The sequence below is a fragment of the Aptenodytes patagonicus genome, chromosome 1, assembly GCF_965638725.1.
Source record: "Aptenodytes patagonicus chromosome 1, bAptPat1.pri.cur, whole genome shotgun sequence".
Taxonomy (NCBI): Eukaryota; Metazoa; Chordata; class Aves; order Sphenisciformes; family Spheniscidae; genus Aptenodytes; species Aptenodytes patagonicus.
The window spans coordinates 125,766,880-125,789,463 of record NC_134949.1 but is presented as its reverse complement, the minus strand read 5'-3'; the positions used below and the strand labels follow the sequence as shown (position 1 = coordinate 125,789,463).

General features: G+C 40.3%; 1 protein-coding gene across 2 annotated transcripts in view; it reads left to right on the top strand.

The window, feature by feature from the left end:
- The window catches only part of DSCAM (DS cell adhesion molecule), a 411,800-nt gene that overhangs the window by 201,227 nt on the left and 187,989 nt on the right, over positions 1–22,584 (top strand). Inside the window, exons 3-6 of one of the 2 annotated variants that reach the window (XM_076354240.1) lie at positions 11,200–11,346; positions 16,775–17,053; positions 19,348–19,623; positions 22,135–22,431. In XM_076354240.1, coding sequence (XP_076210355.1) covers positions 11,200–11,346; positions 16,775–17,053; positions 19,348–19,623; positions 22,135–22,431 — 999 coding nt within the window. Of the gene's footprint in view, positions 1–11,199; positions 11,347–16,774; positions 17,054–19,347; positions 19,624–22,134; positions 22,432–22,584 lie in introns of those variants that run through there. The other variant, XM_076354249.1, reaches the window with a different exon arrangement.

Genomic DNA, 22,584 nt, shown 5'->3' with positions numbered 1-22,584 from the left:
GTACGGAACAATCTTTACATACTTCTGCTCTTACTACTGTCATCCTGATGCTCTATCTCTTCTGTTTAAAACACTGCTTCATCAATTGTTCTGATGCTATGCTGTATGGAAACCCAATGAGGGTTCTGTGTGTTTCTATACTGAGGAAAATGTGTATCGAGTCCTAAAAGATGGGACTAGCTTGTCGGGGGACTATTTTTAAAAAATGGTAAGTGTATGAGTGGCAGTCAGAGCTGAAAGAAGTTAAAAACACAAAATGTATGAAATCGAGCTCTGTGCCTCACCTGTGTTATGTGGAAGGGCAAACCAGTGACAGAAGTAGGTCCCCATCATATTTCATAGGTCGGTATGTTCAGAGTGGAAAGTAGTGTGTATGAGAATGGGCAAGTTCCTAGAGGAAAAGTAGTATGCAGCTAATGGTAGGGGAAATGTTAAAAAAAATTTTGATTTTTAAAGAGCTGTTGAAAAGTGACTCCATAGACTTAACACTATTGTCTTGTTCAAAAAGATGGAAATGTACATCATTAATTGCTTTTTCTTCCTTTTAAAAATTATTCACTGAACACTGGGCTCTGTCCCCAGGGGACTGGCCAAGAGTCTGCAGGGGAAATTATTTATTTAGCTCTAATTCCTAGTGGAGCTACTTCCTCCCACAGTGAATATTTTGAATATTTTTTTATCCAAACAACATAGGTCTACTTTTTCAAATTGAGCAAGGAAGATGATAACTCCTTCCCAAGTCATTACCCTAAAACCAAATTAACCTGTTTAGGTTTCCCTAATTTTACATTCTCAAAATAAGTCATTAGGTGAAAATACTACGCTAGAATGTACCATATGAGGCTTTGTCTGTTAGTTACTGCATGTACCCTAAATAAGAATTCTGAATACTCAGATGTCTTGTGAATCTTTGAATAGATTTTTTTCATGAAGGGAAGTGGGAACTGTTCTAAATTTCTCATAAAACTGTTCCTTCAGGTTGAGATGCTTCATTACCTTCACAGTTACCTGCAGAATAAATGTGGTTAAACATGTGGGGCCACAGAGCTGCAGCTGCTCTAATTAATGTAGCATAATATTGATTATTTGCAGTTAGTCAAAATAATTCTGCTGCTGGTGGCACTTGTAATTCTGTGTATGCGAGGCTGTGATTTATTCTGATCATATTGTCTATAACAGTACGTATTCTGCATGTACAATGACTTCCAAGCTATAAACTATTAAGGCGCACATTTGATGATGGTGACATAAACCAACTGCTGTTTATGCCAGAGGAGATGGAGGTTCTCCCTTTACTTAACAAGCTTGTGTTTAAATTTACAGGCAGATAGAAGGAGAGATGGGTTATGTTCCTTGATGTTGTAAAGAGTAAAGCATAAGTTTATCTGTGCTAAGCCACTGGTCAGCTGCAGGCTATTTATTTACTTGGGATGCACCAGCAAAAGCCTGACAGAACAAATTTTAATCCTCTAGACAGCTCCATATATCATGGGCAAAGCCAAATCCTCTTTAATCAGAGCCCCTAAAACTAGCTAGTGATTTAAAATTATTTGCTTTCTTTCTAGCTGAAATAAGGAAAGCAGCTTCTACAGCAAAGTGTGCAAGGACCCAAATAATCTAAAACTGCAGTATTAAAGATTATGGCAGTTTTATTTAATATCCTGGAGGACTGACAGTTAACAACAGCAGGTAGACAACTGTAGAACTGTAGCTGCTCATGCCTAATATATTAATAAAAGATTAAGAGGGTGAACAATTAAATATAAACATTGTGTGATCAGTCACATTTATACTATCCAATCATAAAGAAGTAACAATTAACATAACCTAGTCTGTGTACACAAAAATACAGCTCCTGAATCTATTTATGCTTTTAAAAAAAAAGAACATGTTTATTCCTCCTTTATAAAACTTGAATACTGCATACATCATATAAGTGGAATTGGTATGGACAATTGGCATGAAAGACATTTTTGCAGTCTCAGAAACATGAAGGGGGCAATAAAATGTGTTCTGATTTGTGTAATTTGTCTAACAATCTGGTTTTCAGAATGGCTGTTATCCTAGTATCCAAACTTATTCAGAAAATGGTAGCACTGCACATGTAATGGCACTGATACTCACATGTATCTCCTTATTCTGTGATTACAGAAACACAAATGAACTCAAGTTACAGTTGAATTTAAAGCAGCTAAAACCATGAATATAGATACCACCATCTTTCAGGGCCTGTTTGATTTTTGAGCATTGTGTTCAGGCCTCATCCTGTCTGAATGTGAACTCAACATGGTATCACAACTCTTGTTCCTATGGTAATGCTGTAATTGACTCAGCAGATAATCTCTCAGTTCAATTTATAAAGCCAAAACTGGAGCTTCATTTCCCTCCCTCCCCCACCCCCTTCCTGTCTGTCTCTTTTTTGCTTTTTTTTTGCTTGCTTTCTTTTTTTCTTTTTTCTTTCTTTTTTCTTTCTTTTTTCTTTCTCTTTGTTTCTTTCTCCCCTTCTCTCTCATTTTAATTTTATTCACTTTATGGTTCTATATGCAAGAAATAGGCAGGTTTGTTGTCTTAGCATAGTAATATTGCATACAAAACATTAAGGGAAATCTGGAACCTGTAGCTATGGAAAAATTTCAAGTTATTAGAGACAGTAAACCATTTTGGAATGGAGAAGTAAACACCACGGTATCTAGATTTCACTAAATCCATTTTCTTTGGAGACATGCAGAAAGGCATGGTTGGTCCCTAATTATTCCTTAGAGATATAGGTGCCAAAATAATCGTAATTCTATGTTAACTGTTTTCCTCTTTAAGCTTTTCTACTTTCAAGGATCAAGTGGAAAATATTTCATGACCTTGCTCCTTTCCTCTCCTGGCGTTCTAGGGAGATGGTGATGATGGTTGAATTGGACCTTCCACACTTTGAGCAGCTCTGACCTCCACTGGCCGAGGGGCAGGGTGACTGATCAGTAACAGATTTACTTGCACCCCCTGATTCAGACTGAGCTGCCACCAAAATAGATGTTTCCTGAGGAGGAACCTGACTGAGGTACAGAAGGTGAGGGGTTAAAGAGTGATGGTGTAAGAAAAAAATCTGTCTTAGTTTTGAGCTATCAGTTCTACATAAATTTTGCAAAGTTAAGAATCCATCTGTTACAACTGGAACCATGTCAGGCCGTAGGATTGGAAAAGTTTATAAACTGTCTTTAACTCTTTGCAGAGAGATAACCTCAGTTATTTTTTATTGAACTCGAAACAGATTATGTGCCTACGAAAAATAGCAAAATACCTCATGTGAGGCTGCTGGCTTGTTTTATAAATTCTCAAATTTAATTCTGGGAAAAAAAAAACGCAAACAAAAAAAAAACAGAAGGAAAAGGGAAAACTCTGGGTCTCTGGAACCGAAGAAAACTTCAGACCTGAAAGCTCCGTCTTATGATAGACATACATCTTTGTGAGCTTTGAGGAGCCTAGAACAATAGCTCAAATATGGCAGCAGCCTCCTTTGCCTCAGACAACTTCCTACAGCTTTTATGTTTATTTCTTTCATTGTGTCAGGAAAAAATGGAAAGGTCAAAGACCTTAATTCCTCATGAGTAGCATCGTACTATGGTGACACTTGAGAAGCTTTGCCACTGATTTTTTCTCCCAGAAATTGAGTCATGCTCATGGTGGCCTCTCTAGTTATCAAAACAAAGACCAGGCCATGTAATGCAATACGTATTTGGTTCTTCAACAGGTGTGCCTGAAGGGTGGAGGTGGTAACACAAGGGAGGGCTAATTTCATTCTAATTGATTAAGGAAGTTAATTGTCCTTTGGCTGTAGGGCAGTGCTGTGGCTTCCCTCCTGCTCCTGTTCTCCTGGAAGTCAGCTGCTGGTTGTATCCCAGACAAGGAGAGGGGCAGTGGGCAACACACTCCAAAGGTGCAATTTATAGACCCCAGAGCTAAGGGAATATGAGGAGCTAAAAAATCAATTTTATCCTCTGTAAGGTCTGCTAGCAGGGCCTGCGAGCTTGGCTACATCCCTAGGGGGGAGGCTGTGCTGCTCAGAGGAGCACAGTCATGTTTTGACCATCTGCACCACCTACTATGAGCAACACCCCAGGTGTCTCATGTAGGTTGAGCGCATTATGTGAGTGGTGCTAGGAAAAGTGAAATCCTTACCTCCCTCCTTCCCTACACGCCTCTCTTTCCTCATCTAATCTTTGGTTTGTGTATCAAAAGCATTCGCAGGACTGTGACTTCAGGGCACAGTTTAAGCATGGCTGCTTCTAGCACATTTTCCATGCCCAGAGCAGCAGATTGTTTTGCTTTAAGAATGATGTTGTAGCAGTGCTATAAAACTGAGTTATAGGTTACTCTGGCTCCGTGGGGAGGTTTCTCCCCTTGCATGCACAGGTCATGCTAGAAACTTGCTTAGCAGAAGCAGTTCTATCCAGCGGAGGTGACAAGTATAGCTGATAAAAGTTTATTTGTTCTATATTATCATTTGGCACATGATTAGAACAGCCATCTGTTCTCTTAATTTCTATCAACCCAATTTAGACTGCAATAACATAATGCCGCTAGATGTGTTTCCAACAAAGTGAAAATCAAATATGATTTTTTAAACCATCTTGAGGATAACATTACCCCTATTTAAAGACTAACAGCATACTGGGGGGAAAAAAGCATGATAAAAGAATAATTAATGTTATAGTTTTAAAATATTCTCATTTTCATACAAGAATATTATGCACTAATTCGACAGGAAAGTGTTCACATTTTCTTATGAATTATACATGAGAACAATTTCACATAGGAAACCTAAACAGAATTATTTTAACTTATTACTCAGACATGTAAAATTTTATTTTAATCTCTGATATTATACAGTCTAATGGAAGGCATTAAAAACCTTACATAAGAGCAATTTCGTAATTGTTAACGTGACCTCTTCTCACTTAAAGAAATGAACAGACGATTTGCTAATGCAGCTCAACTTTAATGAATTCACTAGGTTATTTAGGGCACTAGCCAGCAGATAGTAAAATGAGGGGTGTGTTTCTGAAATGTCATGGGATTTGGGGCCGTTAGTTCAGGTTGGTCAAGCCTAGGTACGACCCAGTTTCCTCCCCCTCTTCCCCGTTTGTTCTCTTCAGGGTCTTACTACTTTGCAATATGTATCTTCAAAACAAGTGGTTTGGTAATATCTCAGATGAAAACATAAAATTTCAATTAATGAATGAAATTTAAGGAAACGTGTCAATAAAGTATGCAAACTGTTCAAACATTGGTGTAATGGCAAATGATGATATGCCTTGGTGAGTTGCGTAGGGAGATTAAGATTGTGTGATAAAGAGGTCTGATTTGAACATGTAGTTTTTCATACGGCCAATTCTAGTGTCAAGGCAGACAGACACTAGGTTGTATCTGCAGAATGGGGGAAATCTATTCTCTAAGTCCATGACTCTGAAAAGGAGATCACAATTTTCGATGAATAACTGAAGCTAGTTAGCACTGATAAGAGGACTACTGTAATTCCTTGATGTATAAGCAGAAGGAAAACTTGTACAGAAGAGAGTGGTGACATTTTGCATTCACTGTTATCAGAACCACTACTGAACTTATGTGCATGATCCAAACTTGAAAAAGAACTTCAAAAAGTCATTAAGGTGTTGGGCAAAAACTACAGGAATATTTCAAGATATGAATAATTCACAGTAAATGATTTAGGAAGTTCAATCTGTATAACTAATTAAGGAGAAAGATGCTTTAAGAGGTAATTTCCTCATGTTCTGTAAGTACTTAAATGAGCAGAAGATTTCTGACTGCAGAGGAAATCTTTAATGAAGGCACAGTAAGATCCAATAGCTGGGTTCAAAGCCAGATAGACCACAAACAATACACTAACTTTCAAAAGTGAGAATAATTAACCATTGGAATAATTTGCCCAGGGGTATCACGTGCTGTCCACTAACAAGAAATCTTTAATCATGACTGAGGTCTTTTTAAAAAAGCTATAGCTTAACTCCCAGATATGGACTTGATGCAGGAGTTAATGGGTAAAGCATGAAAGGTGAGAATAAATGACTCTAATGGTCTTTCTAGTCCTTGGATCTATATATTTTTTTTTCAGTCTCGCAGTGAGTAATATGTTACTATGCTGTCGTGGTTTAACCTCAGTGGGCAACCGAGTACCACGCAGCCGCTCGCTCACTCTCCCCCCTGCCCCAGTGGGATGGGGGAGAGAACTGGAAGAGTAGAAGTGAGAAAAACTCGTGGGTTGAGATAAAAAGTTTAATAATTGAAATAAAATAATAATAACTATAATAATAATAACAATGTAATAATAATAAAAATACACAAAGCAAGTGATGCACAGTGCAATTGCTCACCACCCGCCGACCGATGCCCAGCCAGGCCCCGACCAGCATCCCCCCCGGCCAGCTTTCCCCAGATTATGTACTGAGCATGACGTCACATGGTATGGAATGTCCCTGGGGCCAGTTTGGGTCAGCTGTCCCGGCTGTGCCCCCTCCCGGCTTCTTGTGCACCTCCAGCCTTCTCACTCGGCAGAGCATGGGAAGCTGGAAAGTCCTTGACTAGTGTAAACTCTACCTAGCAACAACTAAAACATGGGTGTGTTATCAACATTGTTCTCATCCTAAATCCAAAACACAGCACTGTACCAGCTACTAGGAAGGAAATTAACTCTATCCCTGCTGAAACCAGGACATATGCTTGTCCACCTCACCAAGGCAAAAAGTAGTAAGGGTTCCTAACATCCTTTGAACTCTTTGAATGAAATACATACTACAGAGATTGGGCCAGGTTTTCAAAGGCACCAATCAGTGAAAGCTAAAAAAGAAATAAGCTTTCAACATCTCTGAAAATCAGATACTAAAATTATTATAATCACATTTTTAAGGCATTAATACAAACACTACTGAGGAGGAATAATAAATGGGAATTATGAGCTGTATTTTGACAGTGTTCTTTTTAATTGCTGTGAAGGAGGCTTCTCAGCCTTCCTCCCTTGAAGCCTGCTAACAGCCAAACAAACAAAAAGCTTCAGTTTATCTGAAAGGACGTTCCATTAAAAAAAATCCTTATCTGGTCTATTAAGTAGGTAAGTCAAAAAAATTAGACTTTGTTACAGCAAAGCAAGAGCAATTAAATTAAATGCGCCTCAAGAAGAAAGCACTCCCCTAGATCAACAGGGCAATAAGAGCTTGTCGATCCCCATCCTGGTGCATTTCTAAACACTTTTTGAAGTACAGAAGGCAGAACACTCAACACTTTAGCTTTGTCACAGCTGACAGCCTGTCGGTTTTAATGAAAATGCTCTCCGTTTAGAAGATGACAGAAATTACATGCATTTCCCCTTTTATTTTTCTGTCATCTTTTCTGTCTCGCGTTTTTACAGTAGAAGGAGGTATGGTTATTAAAGCATTGCATAAGTATGCAAAATATATTAAGAAGAAGAGAGGAAAAGGAAAAGCTTTAGCCCTGCAATTATACACAATGTGTGTTGGTGAGAAATGTGTACTGTGGGATAACATCTGATGTGTGGCAATAACTATTTACTTTTAGTTATCTTTAAAGAGGGTGAGGCAAAAATCTCTAGATAATGCTTTAAGTGAAGGTTTTATTATACGATTGCCTGAGTAATTTCCAACAGGAAGATCATCTAGGCAGTGTTAGATAGCTCAAGTATGTTCATAGCTTCTCTAGAAAATATAGCAAGATAACACTGAACAATTTCTTGGCTCTGCACAGCTTTCACAAACCTCTTTTATTAAGTGGCAGGCTTTTAATAAGTGTACCCACTCTCATTGACCCAGATGTATAACCGCATCTGAGGAAACTCACTTCCAGGACTGAGGAGGGAAGGCTTCACTTGCAAATATAAGTCAGTCCTATAAGATCTGGAAATAGCCCACAAGTCTATACATATCCTTTAACCTGGCAGTAGCCACTCCACGTTTCCCCAGTTTCGATTCCAGTGCAAGTATTAGCGGCAATAACGTGTACAAGGTAGAAATGCTGAGGAAGTGACCTTTCGGCAGTTTTAAGGGAAGCTCTGAATTTGATCTTCTAACTTAACTTCTGTGACAGTTGCTTCATGCTTATCCTAAGAAGAGAGACAAATTTAATTATTAATGATGGCCTGTATAGACCATATCTCAAAATTGTGCAGAGGATCTGAAAATAGTGAGAGCTTTAGAAAAGCATAGAGAAAGGAATTAATTTTTAAACTTTGGACACATTTGTATGTTCTTAAACTTGTGTATAGTAGTAGTATCCAACAGTGTGACTCTTTGTAGAAATGGAATTATGTATATTTAGCAAAGGTGAAACTGGATCCCAGAAAAAGAAAGCTACGTGAAGCCATTGTACAAGGAGCACATTTCTGCCTCTCAGCTGTTTAGGTTTCACTTGGTTGACACAAATGCACAGCATGTGCAGATTTACTGGAGGGACCAAAATGGTCACAACCATCCTATTAGCACCTTTTTATGTGTTCCTGGTCCTGTGATGTGATAGCAGCTGAGCAGTGTCCCCACCAACACCTACCCCCGCACAGTTTGGGTTACATCCCAGCTTGAAAGGTCCGATCTAAGTCTTGACCGGGCTGCAGAGGGCATGTCTGCATGGTACATACATATATGCAGCACTGGTTCAGCAGCCTGGCAGCCCTGCCAGCCGAGTGGCATCGCTGTGGGCAAGCACACGTCTGAACCGGCTGTGTTGTCTGAAATACAGAGCTGGTTAATGCTCACACAGCTGGAAACAGAAGCAAGCAGAGATTGCCTTTGCTGCATACCCATCATTAACCCCAAGTAAAGTCCTTAAATGTGATTCCCATCTCCTGAAGCTGTCATTTTATGCTGCCTACAGACTAAAGGAGACAACTGTGCTTTAATTACCAGTAGTCCTTACAATATATTTCTTGGCAAAGGTAGACTTGCTTTATGAATATTTCAGTAGTGCATAATCTGCATGTGACGCAGAAGTCAAACTGCCCGTGGTTTTCACACCAAAATTCTAAATATCCTTCTAACCTAGAGTTAGGGGTAAAATAAACCTTGTTAAAGGGTACAGATGTTGAGTACCTATGTGATGAGGAGATAGGGTGGAATGGGACAAGTGTTTATGTCTGAGTAATTGGGGACTGTGAAAGGAAAAGGAAGACATACTCAGCATAGGACATTACATTATATCTAGGAGTTACAGTGTGAGAATCAACCAAAAAAAATAAAGAAATATTCTCTGATCAACAGGAAGTACTTCTTCTGTGTGAATCATTATAAGCCTGCCTCCCTAAGAGGCGATAGGATTCCCCTTGCTGTGGCTTTGGAGCTGGGCTGTATGACTGACAGCAGGTAAAGAACAATCCTGTGATTGTTAAGGGGGTTCACTAGGTGATTGCCTGCACACTTGCAGACTATGCTTTCTGGTTGTTAGTAGGTAGCTGTCAGCTGCCTGGTATTTGTAGAAAACCCGTTAGGATGTTTGGTCAAGCCAAGCTATTTTGTGACTAGTAAATAAAGAACTTATTAGTAATTGAGAAGCTAGGTAAAACAAATTTTATTGGTTTAACTTATTAACTGTCTATATAATTTCCTCCAAACATTACAACTAATGTATTAAAATATAAGATGCAAGATAGCTTTGTTATTTTCATGTAACCTTTTCAATGCTGTATTTCAGACACCTGGCTGTGAAACTGAAATATTTCCTATTCAGGTGCTTTTCCTACTACACTCAACAGTACATTTGTTTATAAGTAATTTGTGTTGAAACACGCGCCTTCTGTATGCAAGCACTTAAATTTTCAGAGGCATATGAAGTCGATATGGCCTCTGTATAAGAATGAACCTCCCTAGCCTGTAAACCCCCCTAGGCTGAAATATGGTGTCGCTCATGGCTGAGAAGAGTGCTCTTGCCATCCAGTCCTCCCTCCTCCTTTACACCTTCCCTCACCCAGCTCTTCTCCTTCAGCAGCAGGCAAGTAGCTCAACATCTTCTATGCCTCCATTCTGGTGATTTATTTTGTTAGTATACTTCTTAGTAATGGCACATGTTATTTGAACAAACAAGGTACTTCAGAAGGATGTGTGCAGTGTGGTTTATGCTTTTCCAAAGTTGTGACCTAACTGCCTCCATGCTGGTGCGCCTTGACTTTCAGGAGAACAGGGTCAGCCAAGACAAGTCACCACTGTGGTTATTTTATAATTCAGTATGCACACATGGATGAGAGAGGTGGGCTGCTGTTGCATTACTCAGTATTCTCTGCTCTAAGGGCCAGTCCTGTCCTGTGACATTAAATGGTTGTTAAAATTGTTTTTTTCCATTTCTTTTAGATTGTGGTTTAAAGGAGATTGCCCTCTGTAATGATACCATTGCCTTTCTGTCTTTTCTCTGCTGGATTGCTTTCCCACTGATGCATTTGTGCGCAAGCACCCTGACTACACTTAATTATTAAAAAGTCATTGCTTAAATACATCTCTGAAGAAAAGGAAATATTTGTTACTGCATATTACTGAACATTAGTTCGTAATGGGTTTCATCTTTGTGTATTCTCTCTCCTAATTTGGGAGCCAGGTATATTTTATAGTACATAGTATATATGTCCCATATTTTGGGGGTAAAAACTTCCTCCTTTTGTGAGTTTCTCTTGCTTTCACTGATCCCTTTAGTTTTACTTTTTATGATATTTTTTTTTTCTCAATTTTCTGGTGTACCTGGACAACAAATGCCATTTTGGTTAATATTGTATTATTATGCATGCCGTCCCAGACCGTCTTTCTAACACGTACAGCTCTGCTGGTGAATTGCCATCATATCACTCTACAATATTGAATTAAACTGGATTAAATTCTGCATTGGTTCTTTACCCTGTATTTTATTTCAGATGCCTCTTGGATATCGTTTGTTGATTGTGATATAGACCATGGCACATTTCTTTCCTTCATTTCTCACATTTTCCTTGCAGATCCCTACCTTTTTTATAAGAGGTGCACATGAATTAATATCTTTATATGCATTTGCAGTGAATACTTTGTAAACTTACAATTGGCAGCTTCTAGACTCTGGCAAAAAAACCTTCACGACCCTCCAGTGTGTGTCGTCTGTCCCCCAGTGTGAGCAAGCAGAACACAGTAACAACCTGCAGATATTTTAAACACTGCAAATTCTTGTGTCTTTCAGGACCTAGATTTCTCATCACATCCACGGGAGCCTTGTATATTTTAGATGTACAGAATGAAGATGGACTGTACAACTACCGATGTATCACAAGGCACAGATACACTGGAGAAACACGACAAAGCAACAGTGCAAGACTTTTTGTATCAGGTGGTCCTTTATATATTATGTTAAATTAAGTATTATATATGCCTCTCTCTAGTGTGCTAAACTGGCAAGGCAGGTTCTTGTGCCCATATGCACTAACAAGCAAGTCGTCTATCAAACGGAAGGTAGAAGTGGTCAGCAGTGAGCTGCTGCTGCAAAATAAAGTATTCCATTTTAAAATACTTTTTTCTGTTTTTCACCTTGTATTAGATATTTCCAGAAAGCCTGTAGGGTGCACTGGCATATAGCACAGTGATTTTTAGTAGGTTTAGAGTACTTTATAAAAGGACTGTGGATGGGATTCATCCCATTAAAAGTAGACATGTGCAGTGAAAGTGTCTAGTCACCTTAACTTCCCTTTGTAACCAAAGGAGAGGAACACTTTTAGGGGTAGTATATCTGACCTACTTCAGCTGCCCACTTTGGGGTGAGATTAATTGCCCCATGGTGCCTATTTTTCTCTGCTAACCATAGCAGGAGCTCAGGACATTTAGCACAGCTGTAGATATTTCCACTGCTACAGTCCCAGGTTAACTGAGGTGCATTTCAGCCTTCCTTTTCATTCATCACAGTCCTTCCCAGGGGAAAACAATGCGTTCCCCTGCTTCCAGGAGGGATCTCCAGCCGAAAGGAGTATGTGACCTTTTCCAGGCCACCCAGGGTGCTGCAGGCAGGCAGGAGTGTTAGCTGCTGGCTGTCTGTGGGCAGAGCTAAGAGTCCCAGGGCAAATGTCCTTGTGCAGCAGGTAGGAAAATGAGAAGGTAGATGGGGTATTTTAATTTTTCCTTGTAATTGTAAATCATCTCCTGATTGTTGTGTGTATGATGGACTGTTGGGTTCCCCACACACACGCACCAAACACTTAGGGCTGTCAGTATGGTGCTGCTCCAATCCCGCTTTCTCCCCATTTTGTCTCAGTGAGAGGAGGTGCCAGTTGTGGGTGAGGTGAGAAGGAGGAGCAGACCCCAGGCCTGGGTTTGGAACTTGCTGTCAAACATCTCTGTATAGGATTAGCTCTTCTCCATCTCCCCTTCCTCTCCCTCATTTGCTGGGTGCCTGTAACTGCACCCTGTGTTTGCATGTGAGCAAATCTGCAACCGTATTCCCACATCCATAGAGTTAGCTAAGGCTGTATCCCAGACTCTCTCTTCTTTCTCCCTGTATCCCTGCCTTACAAAAGACATGCCCACCATACCACTGAAAGCCCCACAGTGCTTTTTCTCCTTTTCACTGTTACTAAGTTGCCCTAAAGATCCTAACCCTAAGGATCAGTCAGGGTATGGTGACCTTCACAACCTAACAGTCAGTGGGTTCATTCTCTTTTTGACCTTGTCCTCTTGTCTTTTGGTCTTTTTGTCAGAAAAAAAAAAAAAATCTAGTGATTAGGTCTCAGCTCTCCACCCTCTGTTTGAGAGCCCTAAGGGAGACAGAGGTGGGCACAAGGTTTTGCATCAGTAACATACTTCCTGCCCTCCTCCAAAATGGTCATTGCTGAAGGATTCTGGAGCCCTCTGAACACACAAGTCAGTACTTAAATATACTAATGATAAAAAAATAGTGTGATTGTTCAGGTTAGAATCACTTACCAGTCAGATCCAGGAGTTTCTTCCTCTGACATGTGTCCCCTGTGGGTAAAACTCCTGCCTCTGCTTTTCCCAGCCAGATAAAGAAGTAGTTTTCCTGCACAACAATCTGCCTGCTTTGGTCTTATAAGGATAGGCAGGGTCCTATCCTTCTAGCTGGCTCCATAATATGGTCTGCTTCCGTATGAAATCATGCTAAGGCTGAGCCAGTGGTAACATAAATAAAATCAGGCTTGTATCTTGGTTACCACAGGAAAATTACTAGTTATTTTGCTGAACAAAAGGGGAAAAATGAAAGATCTGTCTTGTTTGTAATTCAGGACAAACACCCTAAAAGATGTGCTCTGTCTGGAGTTCCCTTTTCTATTCTCCTCCACAGATGAAACCAAAATAGGAAATTTTACCTGTGTGCAATAGCTGGCTTTTTTAATTCAATGGGTTTAATTATTCTCTATTAGAGATATAGTGGGCTCTGATTTCCAGTCCTGTTAGTCTACTGAACAAGTGCAGCAATTATGGGCAGACCTACATTTTTGCCTGCCTTTTACATCCATAAATATTCTTTGCTTATTTGGGGATGAAATAGTTTGTGGTGGATGTTGATCATAGTCTCTCGGCCACATTTTTAATATGAGTTAAGCTTCATTATTGTTTGAAAGAGTGAGAAAAGTAAGTGCATATAATACTAAATACACATGTGAATAATTAGTATGCCTATGACCAAAGCAAAGTTCCAAATTTCATCTGGAGTAAGAACATCTCCTTGAAATCTTGTGGCCTTTCTAAATAAAATTTAAACCAAGGCCATTAACATGCTACAGAATATTCCTCTAATGCCCATTAGAGCGTGCTTTTCCAAAAATAATTTTGTCCAGACATGAATCCCAGCTCCCAAAATCTTCACCATTTTTTAATCCCCACCCTCCAAAAAATCCTTAAGAATTTGAAAGCATAATGAGTTTCTTTCTCTGTCCTTCAAAGAAGATCCAAAATAGAATATTTTAGAACAGTATTTTGCCTCAGTTTTTCCACCGCTGTCCTTGCTAGAAGTCATTTGCAGCTGACTGTTAAAGCATAGTAAAATAATCATTCAAAAGAGTCCATACCATGTATTGGAATTGGGTTATGTTACTTTGCTATTTGCCTCATTGCAGGTGATTGTAAATGATTTCTTTTGTTCTTTTTTTCTTTGCTTTTTTTTTTCCCCCTTAACTGGAATATATACAATATAGGAGCTTTAAATAGGAGTCTGTTCCAAGGACATCCCAAAGAGATGTTTTTACCATCCATTTAAACATATAAGTACAGAGTGCAAGAAAGCAGGTCACTGGAATCATATTTTGTGTATCCCTGAATATATTTTAAATACCTCCTCTGTAAGAACCAGTTCAAGGCTTCTCAAGTACGTAGGCAAATCCCAGTTTAGCTGTTTTGCGGATGGGACTCCAGGCTGGGCTGCTCCTGCCAAGGCTCAGTTTGAGAAGGAAAAAAGTGAAGCGAAGTGAACCTGGGATAGAGGACCCAGGGACTGGTGTGCTGTTCTTGAAGGGTGAGAAATGGTAGCTGCAGAAGGGGGCTGTGCCTCCCATGGCATCTGCTGCTGTAGCCCCCAGCTCTTGGGCAGCCCGCCTGGCTTCCCAGGCTTCTTCCTAGGCATGGGGACAGGAGGGCAGCAGCTGCTTTGCTGTCACCATCAGCTTGTTGGCCGAGGTGGTTTTGCACTTTGCCTGGGCCCAGCGTTGAAGTATATGCAGTTCTCCGCAGCAAACTAGGAGGCTGTCAGAGTGTGATATTTAATAGCCACAACTTTTCCTTACCATTACTTTAATTCCTCCCCTGGTGGTGCCCATCCTGTTTCAAAGTCCATGCGGTACTTTGTATTTTTGTACTTAAAGGATTGCAAATGGGGCCACATATATCCTTCACAAAGTCTTTTGAAGTTAAAAGCATATGGAGAAGATACAAAGCTACTGTGGGTTTTGAGTAGGAATGCACAGACAATACCTTTAAAAGGCAGTTCTACTTTTTTTATTATTTAATTATTACTTTCGATTGAAGAAATTGATTTTGTGTGGATGTAACCTTCCTAAGAGCCAGAGCTGTAATTTCTTGCATGCTTATGTTTTTACTGAGTTAATTCCTCAGGCTGCACAAAAGAATCCATGCACTGAAAACATAGATGCCTGATGACCGAAAAGGCGAGAAAGGAGCTGGCTAATCAATTAGCCAAATTGACACTGGCTTTCCCAATAGCATCCTGGCAGATTTTGCTTTCACTCAGCCAGACATAAACAGCATGGAAAGTTCAAAAATGTAACCCATCTTGATGCCAAATATGGACCTTGAGGCTACTGATGCATGCAAAATCATTTGTTTAACTACTGGCTGACATGTTTCTAATGAGACAGACAGCAAGCTGCTGTAAACTGAATGTGGTTTTGCCTTCAATGGCTCAACATTTTGCTGGCATCTAGAGAGCAGAAAAACCTCTGTGGTCTTTCATTGAACTTGGCATTTAGGGTTTTATCTAGATATTCACATAAAATTTACTTAGCCCATTTGTTTACCATCACAATTTTAGTTTCTGGATTGATAGTATAACTTGCATAGTGCCTCTAGCTATTTGCTCTCAAGTGTAGCCTCCCAGGTATGGCTGCAGTTCATGAAGATATATCTAAGCTAGTTTTAAACTAGCTCAGGTACTGGTTACGCTATTGCTTGAGTAGCTTGAATTCAGCATGAACTGCTCCTTTAATCTCTCCAGCTCCTAACATAACATAAACCTGCTGCAGCTGCCCTGTGAGGAGTACCTGAGCTAGCTATGTCAAAGAGCACTTGAAAATGTCAAAATGGTTGCAATCACACCTACACCCAGGCAATTATGATGTAGATACACCCAAAAAGAGATCAGTGTGTCAGATAGGAGTAAAAAGAGTTGATCAGCATGTGGAGTTTCTTTGTGAGACAGAACTCTTAGCAAAGTGGGTGCATGTGATGAGAAAATATTTAGATGAATATTTGTTGATTTATTTTTCAGTATTTACGTTGAAATAGCTCCAGGATGGGCTTCCATCATGCTGCATGCTGCACAAAACTGTAAATCACATCAGCCTCTTCCTCCAAACGTTTTCAAACTTAAAAAGCCGAAATCACAGAGTACTATTTCTGGTGGGGTACATGCACCTCTGGTGAAGGCACTCTGACAGACTTCTGTGAGATACATAAATATATGCCAGGTGCTACACAAGTGTGTTGGTCTAAGAACTGCTTTTCTCAGTAAGTTGAGCACAGAAAGTTGGAGTATTAAGTTGTATGTTGGTCTTGTCACGTTAAGTTCTTTTTCCAGAGAAGAAGAAAAGGCTCGTCTGTCAGTTGGACTGCAGATAGAAATTCCTGTGTCTTTTCCCATTTCTCTCCTGACAAGGGAATAAATCGTTCCTTTAATTCAAAGCCTTCAGACCACCGAGAAGCATGGAAAATGTGTTGGTTTCATTCTAGTCGAATAGTGAAGGGATAATAGTAATAATTGTTAAGGCAACACATTTCTGGCTTTCCATTCCTCTGATAGGGGACATGAAGGATGACCAGAGAAATGGTTGCCACCTGGAAAAAAACCCAGTGAGAGGATTTCCAAGTAGTCATGAGATGCTTCAGTAGTACATGCTGGTGGATCCCAGCCGCCACTACTGAGATATTAGAGACTGATGGCTGGGTCACAGTAACAAACTGTAGTACATAAAACACTGGGCTAGTGAGTCAAAAAATGCAGGAGAAAAAATATTGGCATATTGCTTGGTGAACGAAAGAATTTTAATGCTCCCATTGAAAACTGCTGTTTGTTCTTTCAGATCCAGCGAATTCAGCTCCATCTATTCTAGATGGGTTTGACCACCGTAAAGCCATGGCAGGACAGCGAGTGGAGCTGCCTTGCAAAGCATCAGGGCACCCCGCACCAAAGTATCGTTGGCTGAAGGACAACGTTCCCTGGGAGCCTGACAGCAGGTTTCGGCAGACAGTTACAGGTCTGCTGATCGAGAACACACGTCCCTCGGACTCAGGCAACTACGTCTGCGAGGTGTGGAACAACTATGGGACTGCTGAGATGATAGGGCGACTGTATGTAAAACGTAAGTCCTGGACTGAGTTAAGCTCTCGGGCCACTTCTTGCCTGGGTGTTTGCATCAGGGAAGATATTGCCGTGTCTTGCTGTACCTTCTGTTTTTTCTGTTACTTTACCTTAGCAATGCTTAAATTTCTCAGAGTTGTAGAACAACAGAAAGTAGGCTCTGTGGAGATGAGTTCGTTGGACAATTGAGCGATCAGAAGTGCAAATAGATGCAATTTATAATGTAGCTATATAATTTATCACAGGGAGGATATGTAATTTAGAAGCTTGAATTGGATGCTTAAAAAGAAATTGCAAATGTTCTCATGAATAAAGCTGCCAAACTCTCATTGCCATGATTCATGCTGTTCGGTAATATTGAACACTCATACCTCCCCTCAGTTGAGTATTCACGTGTGAATATTCTGAATGTTTCACAAATTCTACAAAGATAATTATTACTCAGAAGCACTGCACTGGAAAAGTGTTATTCTTCTATTGTTAAAAAAAAATTATTTCCTGGAATAGAAATAATGCTTTGTGAACTAACGTTTCCACCTATACAGCATGACTAGCAAACTGAAAATGGAGAAGTTTGTGAAGAGTTCAGGCCATAAAAATATCTTCACAAATACTTACGCATAATATATTTGGCCAAAATAAAAACAAGATCAAAGACCAATAATTCGTGAATTATAACAGAGGAGCTTTGCTTCTAAATGTATTTAGAAAAAATAGTTGAATTCAGTCTGTGTTGTATAATACAAAGTCAAAACTTCCAGAGACACGGTGTAATGGTATCGCTAGTGATACCAAAAGTATCCCCGATGCCTGATGATACATTTTACTTATGGACTCAGTGGTCAAACAGCCAGTAGATATCTTCCGGATCAGGTTGGCAGGAAGCAACAGCTGGGCGAAGCACAGGAGTTTTACCCTCCTCTGAAATGGAGGATGTGGTTCACTTTCTTGCATCATCATGGCTCTGAGATGTTGGTGGTGCACTTGAGTGTGTCTGTTTTGTTTAATGGGTCATTGGCAGTTTTGAGCCTTTGTGGTCTTTTGGATAGGAAACGAAACATGGAGATGTTCGGTGACTTGTAACATGCATATGAGCACAGATTAACTGTTTCTCTGGACTATTGTAGAAGAAAAGTCTGTCACATACATGTCTGTGATCCAGAATGACTGAGGCCACTGACCTGTATGGCTTTTTCCAGGCCTCTGTTCCCAATGGGCCAGTAAAGATTTATTCCATATGTGTGTTATAAAATGTTCAGTAAAGTGAATGAGTCACCTGAGGAAATTTTTATGTATAAGTATGTGTATACATGTGTGTGTATGCATGCATGCAAGCTGGTAAAAAAAATAAATAGGTTGGTATGTATTTAGTATCAGAGATGGTATTTCTGTTGATAGTAGTCCCTTACCTTAATTAGGAAGTCAAATCAAAATATGCAAAGCATGAGATGAGATCTGCATTCAGTAATGCCGGTAACTGTTAGGTGGCAGGATAAAGATTGTTATCCTTGCATTTACGTTTATGACTTTTTTCCAACCCTGTTCATCCTCGGTTGTTTGGGTTTTTTTACAATATAAAACTTGCATTACCTATGTCCTACTGTTTTTAAAGGCTGATTTGAAAATACTGTAGTCTTCCCAAGTTGAAGCAGAAAATTTAGTGAGCCCATACACAGAAACACTTACATGTGGACAGATCCTACAGATGTCTATTTGTGCACCTATATTAACATTTGAGTGTGGATCTTCCACTCTTAAAAGCTAATCTCCTGGTTATTGACATTTACTGCACTTGTTCACATCAGGGAGTGGTTTTAAAATATATGAACTGGGTTCCTTTTGCAGGAAATTAAACCAGAAGATGAGCTTCAGGAATGCACCTAATTCATCAGTTCAAATGTCCACACTGAACTAATCTGAAGTAATGTCCTACCCTCCCAAAACATGTGTAGTGCCATTGTTAGGCCCTCAGCACCAATGGTGTTACTCAATAGATCTGCTCCTACTGTTCATTCAGGCATGGTCTAGAGGATTATATCACGTTAAGTAGGTTATCGTTATAGATCTATGTTTTGTGTCATGGATGTTGGTGGCCAAAATGCTTGTTTAGAGCAAGCACAGTCATCTGTTATTTGTGGTTTGTTTTGGTTGGGTTTTTTTTCAGAAGGGTATGGCTGTGATTTTCATTATTCTCCTTAATTGAGAATTAATTTGTTACTTGCACATAAATGCATGTGCATACTTAATGTTCTCTGTTTCCCTTTCCCTCTCTCTTATTTTGATTTAAATCTTCAGAACTACTAAAAGCCACGATTAGCCCACGGAAAGTAAAAAGCAGTGTTGGTAGTCAAGTGTCCTTGTCCTGCAGCGTGACGGGAACCGAGGACCAGGAGCTCTCCTGGTATCGTAATGGTGAAATCATCAACCCTGGTAACAATGTCCGGATCACTGGCATTAACCAGGAGAACCTTATTATGGATGGCATGGCCAAGAGTGATGGTGGAGCTTACCAGTGCTTTGTGCGCAAGGACAAGATGTCTGCTCAAGACTATGTTCAGGTGGTACTAGAAGGTCAGTCATTACCTGTTTAGCGATTCTGGTCTCCATAATATATATGTCATCTTTGGTGTCATTGTTGTAAAGTGAGGGACAGTGGACCCTAGACAGGAGAAGAGGGTCCTGTCAGCGCGGTTTATTGTGTCCCACTCTGAGCAAAAACCAATGGAATGAAAAAAATTATTTGAAAACAAAAATCCCTCATGAGCAGTCCTTCCAGTCTCTTTTTTTTTGTGGGGGTGGGGGGTGGTGGCAGTGCTGATTTTTGACATTAGCTTTCAGCAGGACATGAGAGGTTTCTATTCAACTCCAACCATCTCCTTCCAGGCATGGCTTTTCTGGTTGGGTGTATTGGCTGAAGGCTTGGACATCATCTTAACTAACTGACACAATGTTCTACATGATAATCAAGTGAGGAAAGTAATCAATGTGTACAGAGTCAGCTCACTAATGAGGCTATAGTGCAGTCATGGCATGGACACTATTTTTAGAGTCTTTACAGAAAAAGAAGAGATTACCTGCCTGGACCGAGTTACCTCGGCAACCATCTCCCGTGACTAAGAAAGCCTAAAGAGCATATTGATAATCTATCATGATGTCGAGAGAGTGCAGGTTATCAGAGAGCAACAGTAGGAAAGATTTCAAAGACACTCAGGTCTCACTGGGAAAATAATATATGCCTTCATCTCCAAAAAAAGCCTGTCACTTGAATTAAAAAAAAGAAGAGGAGGGGTGGCAGAGGTACACAGTGTGCACACTCACAGATTTATTGGTCCCGTGTCAACTTTCTTTCAGGATAAAAAAAGCTTTTTCTTTTTGTCGCTGTTTTGTTTTCTGAGGGATGACAGTATCTAATACACAGCAAAGGAAAGGAAAAGAGTCAGAGATGAAAATAAATAAATAAATAAATAAGAACTCTATCACACAACCGATGGGACAGAAATGAAAGGGAGAGGGGGGGAAGAAGAGAAAATTATGAAATCAAATCAAATCAAATGCTCCTCCAGGGATGCTGAGGTCTTTCAGCAGCCTGAGAGCGGCAGTGCCTTATGTTTTTGACTATGGGGTAAACAAGGGAATTTTGCATCCCTGTTTTTAATTCTGCTATGACTCAGCATGTTTTGTGGGGAGTCTTGCATACATCATGCCAGTTCCCTCAGTTTCCTGGGTGAGGTTGCACTGAAATTGCAATGTATGAATTGTGATTTCCAGAGGAGTCATCATGGTTCAAGCCTCCCAAACGTATGGGTAACACAGCAGTGTACATGAAGAGGCAGTATATAGTGTGCACAAACAAATAGTGCATCACACAGATCATGAGACTTGTCAGTCCTGTCCTGACATCCTCTGTCCTGTGCGACACTGAAAGGAGTTTTCCTTAAAGGGCTTCGTGTACAAGGTGAGTTTTCAAGTGTCTTTAGCCCCTCTCTAGGTAATGAGGCACCTTTTCCTTCTGTTTCTTGCAGGCACTAATACTGTAGGGAACACTGAAGTTAGTTTGCTTACTTGCCACTTGGCTCTTTAAAACCAGACAGTAGCCTACAGCACTGTTGTCCAAACTTCGGACTGGATTGCTTCCTGTGTTCTGCATACTGCTCTTGGTGTGCGGTCTTTTGCTCCCAATTACACAGAAATTCCTTCTAGATACATCTTTGAAAGTATGATTTTCAAAGGAGAACAAACATGCATTGCATGATCTTAGAAAGAACTTCCTAACTAATAGCAGAGCGTCGGCACTCCTAAGTGTTACCCCGCTGAACTCCCTGGATAGCGGGGTATTTAATCCTGCTCCCTATTTACAATCTCAACGTTTCGGTCTCCATCCATTCCCTTTATTCACTTGCCTGGTGGAGGCTGAGTAAATTGTGACACAGATCACAAGAGAAAGCATTTGGATGCTCTAATTTCAGAGGAATATTTATCTGTAGCACAAACTGACCACAGAAAGAAATTGGCATCGCTGTTGTTACTGGCAATCTGTATACAGAAGAGCTTAATTTTATACTTTTCTAAATGGGGTATTGTGGGTCAGGACTAAACTGCATTGGCACAGCTGTGTGAAATTAGCCTATGCAAGTTATGCCTGGCTCTTGCCAACAAGATTCATCATTAGCTTTCTAAGGAGCTGAAATCTACCAGGAGAAGAAAAATTCCAAATGTGTCGAGGTTTTGGTGTATGTCTTTTGTGATGAACTGTGTATGGCTTTAACACTTTTGCACAAGAACCTGGCAGTTCATATAGCTGTGCAGAGCCCTGGTCCATCTATTCAAGTGCTTTTCCTTCAGCAGAGTCAGTACCAGGTTTCTCAGAAGATGAAGAAGAAACCTGCAGTAAGCAAAGGATTGTTTAAGTACCCTACTTCCAAAATTTGTTTCCCTCTCTCAATAATTAGAGTTACGTCCTGGAACACAATTGTTTGCCCCACTTCTAGAAAAGATCTTGGCTCATGTGATAGGCCCCAGGATAGAGGGAACAACCTTTACACCATGTAAGTACTATTCTCCTGCTTTTCTTTCCCTTGGCAGATGGAACTCCCAAAATAATTTCTGCCTTCAGTGAGAAAGTGGTGAGTCCGGGAGAGCCAGTCTCCCTTATGTGCAACGTGAAGGGGACTCCTCTGCCTACAATCACTTGGACGCTGGACGAAGATCCCATTGTGAAGGACGGCAGTCATCGTATCAGCCAGATTATCACCTCTGAAGGCAACGTGGTCAGTTACCTGAATATCTCTAACACTCAGGTCCGAGATGGTGGAGTTTATCGCTGCACTGCCAACAACTCTGCTGGAGTCGTCCTGTACCAGGCTCGAATAAACGTAAGAGGTGCTTGTCAAATCAGCTCCTCAAAAAAACACACATAACTCATTGTAGTGGAGAAGAAGATTGTTGCATGTGATGAAATGAGTCTTGGAATGCCAAAACCAACTTACTGTTTTTCCTCTCCTTTTCTTCCCCCCTCTCTTTTCCCACCCTGCC